This window comes from Carlito syrichta, unplaced genomic scaffold (assembly GCF_000164805.1).
Source record: "Carlito syrichta isolate Samal-C Ts95f unplaced genomic scaffold, Tarsius_syrichta-2.0.1 Scaffold314837, whole genome shotgun sequence".
In the NCBI taxonomy this organism is placed as follows: domain Eukaryota; kingdom Metazoa; phylum Chordata; class Mammalia; order Primates; family Tarsiidae; genus Carlito; species Carlito syrichta.
The window spans coordinates 47,966-55,687 of record NW_007258933.1 but is presented as its reverse complement, the minus strand read 5'-3'; the positions used below and the strand labels follow the sequence as shown (position 1 = coordinate 55,687).

The 7,722-nt window shown below is 39.9% G+C and overlaps 1 protein-coding gene and 1 pseudogene across 4 annotated transcripts in view; both read right to left on the bottom strand.

Moving 5' to 3' along the window:
* The window catches only part of EFL1 (elongation factor like GTPase 1), a 146,831-nt gene that overhangs the window by 113,838 nt on the left and 25,271 nt on the right, over positions 1 to 7,722 (bottom strand). For 3 of the 4 annotated variants that reach the window (XR_002481216.1, XM_008072057.1, XM_021705933.1), the window contains one exon: positions 6,595 to 6,809. Coding sequence is in view for 3 of the 4 variants with exons in the window: in XM_008072057.1 (XP_008070248.1) it covers positions 6,595 to 6,809 (215 nt within the window). In the remaining variant the exon portion in view is untranslated. Of the gene's footprint in view, positions 1 to 6,590; positions 6,810 to 7,722 lie in introns of all 4 variants that reach the window. The other variant, XM_021705934.1, reaches the window with a different exon arrangement.
* Positions 2,167 to 3,050, bottom strand: LOC103274626 (annotated as a pseudogene).

The window sequence follows — 7,722 nt, the reverse complement described above, 5'->3', positions numbered from 1 at the left end:
CTACAGGCGCGCGCTACCACGCCCGGCTAATTTTTTTATTTATTGTAGAGATGCGGTCTCACCAAGTTGCCTAGGCAGGTCTCAAACCTGTGGGCTCAGGCAATCCACTCACCTCAGCCTCCCAAGGCGCGGATTACAGGCTGAGCCACCGAGCCTAGCTTCAGACTGTATTATATTTTATCTTTTCTAATGACAATGCAGGTTAACATCCTTCTATTAATTCTAAAAATAGTAAACTTGAAGATTTTCATACTCTAAAACCTCCATCTAAATCATACTTATAGTAGGACATTTGTGCATCTGCTTAATCCACTATCCTCAACCTCTTTCTTAGTCCACTATTTACACATGCATACACACATAGGTATATAAATCTCAAAAATCTTGTTTCCTATCTTTTATATTCTTATCCCATAGTTAACCCAAAATTTGCTTATTTACATCAGTCAATTCCTCATTATTGTTTCGTGCTTTTGTGTCATTAGTTATAATTTTTTTAACACTGACAGTTTCTAGCACTTCTCCATTCTTGAGTTCTATTTTATTTCCTCTACAGAGTAATTTCAAACAAAAGTCTAAGAAAGTTGCAGAAGAGATTTATATTCCAAGTCTTTATTGCTATCTGTTGCCAGTCTTCCTGATGACAACTCAGTCAAGTATGACATTATGGGGCCATACACCCTTTTGTCCTCCAAGCAAACAGTGAATTAATGTTAACTGCAGATATCTAAGACACCATACAGGAAGACAAGGAGAACTATTAGGAAGGACTTTTTTCATTGTCTCTTCATTCCTGCCCCTATTCTATAAGGCTGGGGTCTCAGTTCTATCTATCTAAAACAAGAACTTAGATTCCTGCTGATACCTATCCAAATCAATGTGTTTCTGCATTTCAGAGTAGATTTAGTCTCTAGTCACACTACTTAATGCTGTCCCACTGCAGAGTTTATAGAATCATCTACCAAACTCTGAAATGTATTCATTTGTGACACATGCAGCTGCCAACTTTACCTATTCACTGACATCTTGAAGAAAAATTAGAAGGAAAAAGTCTCCAGTGCTTTCATTTCCACCATCACTTTCCCATAAATTAACATACCAACTTGCCGAAAACAGGCACTAGCTGATCCCTGAATCTGACAATGTCTAACACAGAGGAACACTCACTTATTGATAGATAGTATCTAAAATTGTCAAAAGCTGTAAGGGATACATAAATTATCCTTATTTTATCCATTCAAGCTTCTACCCATCCTTTCCCCTTCCACAATAAACTTCCCCCAATTTGTGAGTTTTAGATGAAAATTAACATAAAACATTAAATTATGTATGAAAATCATTATTAAAAAAGGACAAGCCTCCCACCTTGTGGCTCACTAGCAAAATGCATACAAGTAAGGAGATCAACAAGTCTGACCCTGTTATATGACTGACTGAACCACTGTGCTTTTTTAATTTGAAGAATCCTTAAAAATCCTCTTAGTCCAATATTCTTATTTTTCAGACGGGGAAACTGTTCCACAGCTCCAGCATGTACATATCTGGAAGGGGCAATAAGAATAAACAAGGATCCCTATACGCCATAGAAAAGATATCAGAGAAGTGCCATGTTAAGATATGCCTTGGAGCCAGTCAGACTTTAATCTCGTTTTTAAATTTTTTTCATATATATTTTTTGCTGTTTTTTGTTTTTTCTGCAAAATGTCCCAGTTCTTCCATAGCTTATAAACATGATTTATACCAAGGGGGGAAACAGACAGGTGCAGACTGACAGGAAAGAGAAACTCCTCTTGCGGCCACTTCGGGTAGCCTGGGGCTCTTTGGAGGATGGGGACACCAGGACACTCCTCTTTGAGGTAGTCTAGTCACCTCTGGTCCAGTGCTCAATCCCGCATGCCCCTTGATTCTGGAATTCCTCCCAGGACATACCAGACCCACTGGGCATGCTGCCCTGGTGCTCAGAATCCCGAAGCACTCTTGGTTCCATAATCTCCTCCTCAGCAGCTGGGGTGGTGGGCTCCCTCCTTTCTGCTGTCCCCTCAGACCTCAGAGGAAGGAGAAAAGGGAGGGGGAGGAGGACTCAGGTATCCCCTTCGAGGTGGGGGTAGGGGGGGTAGAGGTGGGATCTGGAGGATGAAGGACACGGAAGGAGGGGTCAGGTAGGGCTCAGTCAATGGCGAAGGTAAAGCCACACTGGAACTTGTTCTTGCAGTGTTTCAGGAAGGCTTCGAGTGCCAGTGTCAGGGGCAGCAGCAGAAGCTTCTTCTCCAGTGTGGCACTCACAATCGAGTTGCGGTCCACAGAGCCTTTGAGGAGGAGGTTGGCCTTGGGCAGGTCCAGCTGGTACCCAAAGGAGAGAGACACTGGTGCCCTGTATCCTTGTACTGACCTTAAAGGCCACACCCACCTGCAGCTGGTCGATGGATTTGTGGTAGTACATTGCAGGTATGCCCACCCAGCCCAACATCACTGTTGCCAACCAGTTGTTCAATGTGTATCCCCCAGCTAGAGACATGATGGTGCCCTCTTCCCCAGGCCACCAGTAATAGACCAGCTCTCTGCCCAGGGTCAGACAAGGTATGATGCTCTGAAGGTAGTAGGCTACGAGGATTCCTGAACCCACCAGGACGTCTGGGTTACGCAGGGCGACTGCTGCCATGAAGTCAGAACTCTGGTACTCCCGTCCACCTGCCAGTTCATAAACTTTAACTGCTGGGTGTAGATGGCCATCTTCGACCTAAGGTTGGAGCCCAGGTAGTAAATGACCTGAGCATTGAGATTGCTGCTGTTGTCCATATCATCCGCCAGCATGGGGAATGCCTCTGTGGGACTCAGCTGCTTTGGCCCCAGGTATGACTCTGAAGTGGTAGTTGGACTCCCCATTTTGTGCTGAGGGCTACTGTGTGGTTCACATGTAAGTGACTACTCAAACCTTTGTTGACTGTGAGTTTGACATCTTCCATCTGAATGGGAAACAGCTCCTTGCACTTACAGTGGCACTACCTGAACATGCCTGGGTTGGACAGGCAGCTGCAGCTTTGGGGGTCCATTCTGATCCTCTATACCTGTGTTGGCCCCAGCATCCAGGCCACCTCCAAGCAGTGGCAGTGTGAAGCAGCAAGGGCAGGGGTAAGGGCAAGGGCAGCGGCAGTCCCACAAAGGCTGGCTAGTCGCAAGCTGGCAGCCAATACATTCCCCATGGTCGCTGGTGGTGGTGCCTGCTCCAGCCTAGGCTCTGCTCCCACCCTGTGAGCCACATGCCCAGACTTTAATCTTAATATTAGTTTTGCCTCTTAGTAGCTGAATGATATTGAACAAAAGTAACTCAATGTTTTTGAGCCTTAGAAAATAATTATTAACAATAATATCTATTTTAAAGAACTAGTGTATGGATTCAATAAAATAAAGTGACTAACTCAATACCTAGCATATGTACATCTTCAACAAAGTTATTAATAGTTTCTCTTCATACTAACATTTACTAGTGTTGGTATAAAAGTTAATATAAATGTATTTGCTCATATATGCATAAATAACTTCAAGATGCACAAGAAACTGCCAGAAAATAAACTGAGCTAAGGAATAAGATGGGAGGCTTTTTGTGGTATATGTTTTTGTACATTTTGAATTTATTCAAGAATAGTTTTATTTTTTAGAGTTGGGGTCTCCGTCTGTCACCCGGGCTATAGTGCAATGGTACAATTATGGCTCACTACAGCCTTGAACTCCTGAGCTCAAGGGATCCTCCTGTCTCAACTTCAAGTAGCTAGGACAGGACTACAGGTGCATGCCACCATACCTGGCTAAATTTTTTTTGTAAGGACAGGGTCTCACTTTGTTGCCCAGGCTGGTCTCAAACTCCTGGCCTCAGGAGAGCCTCCTGCCTCAGCTTCCCAAAGCGCTGCAATTACAGGTAAGAGCAACTGTGCTCAGTCAAAGCATTAAAAAAAAAAAATTGTATGTAAAATCTACCGAGAAGTGCAAGATTGCTTCAATATTCAAAATTCAATCAATATAACCTACCAAATTAACAAGCTAAAAAGGAAAAATCATATGATTATATTAATTGATGCAGAAAAGACAAGTGACAAAATCTGACACTCATTTATTTGTTTTTCGGTTTTTTTTTTTTGAGTTGGAATCTCATTCTGTCACCCAGACTGGAGTGCAGGGGCATGCTTCCAGCCACTGCAGCCTCGACCTGCTGGGCTTCAGCGATCCTTCTGCCTCAGCCTTCCAAGTAGCTGGAACTACAGGGGCGCGGTACCACACCCAGCTAATTTTTGATTTATTGTACAGATGAGGTCTCGCCAAGTTGCCCAAGCAGATCACGAACCCGCGGGCCCAGGCAATCCACTCACCTCAGCCTCCCAAAGCACTGGGATTACAGGCTGAGCTACTGAGGCCCGCTGACACTCATTTATAATAACTTTCAGAAAAATACTGGAGGACTTCCTCAAACTGATTAAAAAAACACCTAAAAACTGCCTACAGCCCTAACATTATTTCTAATGGTAAAAGACTGAATGCTTTCTCCCTAAGATAAGGAAAAGACAAGGATATCTACCATAAACACTCTTATTAAACTAGTGCTAAGAGTTCTAACCAGTGTAATAGACAAGGAAAAAAAAAAGCATGCAGATAGAAAAGGAAGAAATAAAACAATTCCTATTTGCAAATGACATGATTGTTTTTGCGCAAATTCCAAGCAAGCTACAAAAAACTGCTAGAACTAAAAAATAAACTCAGCAAGGTCAGAAACATACGAAAATCAATTGTATACAATTTTCTATGTAGGAATGAGTATGAGGACACCAAAATTTAAAAAATGAAAAACTAGGTGTAAATCTAACACAACATGTTCAGGACTAACATGATAAGAACTACAAAATGGTCATGAACGAAATAAAAGAAAATCTAAATAAATGGAGAGACAATAGGGTGTTCATAGAATAGAAAAGATATAACACAGAGAGAAGATGTCAAAATTCTCCCCAAAATAATAAACAGGTTTACCATGCAAAATTCCCATCACAATCCTAGCAAGGTCTTTTTTCAGTTACAGACAAGATTAATAAAATTTATATGGAAACACATAGACTCTTGAACAAGAATAATATTCTTAAATAAGAATAAGACTATGTGGTACTATTGGAAAGATGTACACATAGATCAATAAAATGGTGAGAAACAGATCCACACAAATATGTCCAACTAATTTTGACAAAGGCACAAAAGCAATTCAATGGGGAAGGGATAGCCTTTTCAACCAACTGTGATGGAGTAATTGGATAACCGTAGGAAAAAAAAAAAAAACCTCAACCCAAGTCATGCTTTATACAAAAATTAACTCAAAATGGGCCACAGCCTTAAATATAAAGAGTAAAATTATAAAACTTTTGGAAAAAAATGAGAGAAAATCTTCAGGATCTAGGGCTAGGCAAAGAGTCCTTCAACTTGACTCTAAAAGCAAGATCCATAAAAAGAAAAACTGATAAAGCGGACTTCAGTCAAATAAAAACTTTGCTTTGCATCATTAAGAGGATATAAAGCCAAACTATAGACTTGAAAAAAATATGTGAAAAGCACATACAAGACAATGGAATAGTGTCTAGAACAGAAAAAACCTCTCAAAGCTCAACAGTATAAAAACAAACAATAAAATCAGAAAATGGAAAAGGACATGAAAAGACATTTCACCCAAAGAGATATACAGATGACAAATCAGCATATGAAAAGATGTGCAACAAAACCAGCTGTGAGAAAAATGCATATAAAAACCACAACAACACGTCCAACTGAATGGCTAAAATGAAAACAGTGACACCACCAAATAATGGTGAAAATTTGGAAACACTGGATCACTCAAGCAACTGCTAGTGGGAATATAAAATGATACAGCACCCTTGGAAAACAGTTTGACAGTTATTTAAAAAGAAATAAAAACTTATGTTCCACAAAAACCTATACAGGAATGCTTACAGCAGTTTTACTCAAAATAACCAAAAACTGGAAAAAGCTCAGATGTCTTTTAATGGGTGAATGGTCAAACTGGTGCAAATCGACACCATGAAATACTGCAAGCAATAAAAAGGAACCAACTATCGTATTAATCAGGCAACAACTTGAATAAGTCTCTATAGAGAATTATATTGAGTAAAAAAAGCTAGTCCAAAAAAAGGTTACATACTGTTTGTTTCCATTTCTGTAACATACTGTTTTGATTCCATTTCTATAATACTCTCGAAATAACAAATTTGGAGAACAGGTTAATGGCTGTCAGGGTTATAAGGAGAATCTGAGCATGGGAAGGAAGTAGGCGTGGCTATATAAGGCCCACATGAGGGAGCCTAAAGTGATGAAAATGTTCTTTATCTTGATTTTATCAATGTCAATGTCCTGGCTGAGATACTGTACTATAGTTTTATAAGATATTACCATGGCCCCGATTTTTAAAGGGTATAAGAGAGCTTTCCATTTTATTTTGTACAACCATATGTGAATCTGTAGTACTCTGTCTATACATAATTCGCTAGAAAAATCAGTGGTATATAAGATCCACAAAGAGATTTAATCAGACTCAAACAGACTTACCCGAAGCCCCACCCATCTATTGCACTGGTAAACACAACATTTCCCTGTTCTGGAGAGAAGTAAAGGTGAGAATCATCTGTGTCCTCCAAGCCAGTGCTCCAGTCATACACTTGCTCTCCTTGTTCAGAATTTGGATTCACTTGGGATTCAGTTTCCCTTTCTGCTCTTTCTTCTAGGACTTTAGAAGTAAAAAGAGTTCCTGTGAGTGCATTAATCTAGGAGAGATGGTGAAATGGTAGAGTGTCATTCAGATGCTTAACACACTCATGCTGGAGAAACACTGTCTAACCTTTGGGGGCCAGAACATCAGTCAGTTTGGGCTCATACTAAGCACACACAGATGGAGGTGACATTTTATCATCAATGAATAATTTATAAGTTATTAATCCATTCTTTCAAAACCCAGTAAAACTAAATTATAAGGTCTTTGAAAGGTCACTTTTGCAGTTATTATTACTATTAGCTTAATGTAAATGTTAATATGCCATATCTTTAATTTGTTTTTCAGTACAGAAGCCTGGTATCACTAAGAACTCAGGACTTCCAAATGCACAACCCTAATTTATAACCTTAGTCAACTCACATCAGCTTTTTGAAATTTTCACTGCTCTCTTCAGGCCCTCTTCCCAACTTCCAATTCCCAATTATTTTCTCTCCTATAAGTAAGCAGTAATCTTACTTCCTACCTCAGGAGGAAAATGGAACCCTATTACTCAGGATTCCTGCTAGTTCCCCATATTCCAACCTATAAGCCTGTTTATTCCTGCTAATACTACTAGCCCTTCCTGCCACTGCAGAGTAGGAGTATTTCACCTGTGCCTATTTCTACAGAACTGGATCCATCCATCAACCTTTTTCACTGTTCTACCTTTATCATTTCCCTTTATCAAATAAATAGACTCAAGTAGGTCTTACAATGGCTTTCCATTGTGTTAAAGAAGAAATAAACTCTTATGCATGGCATACAAGGTTCACCAAAATCTAAGTCCTATATTCCTTTCTCTCATCTCATCACTGCTTACATAATCTAATTCTTCAGTTATAACAATTTGTAGTTCCTTGAATGAAACATCATACCATGCTTGTTCTTGCCTTAATGACTCTGCATTTCTTAGTCCTGTTTTGAAT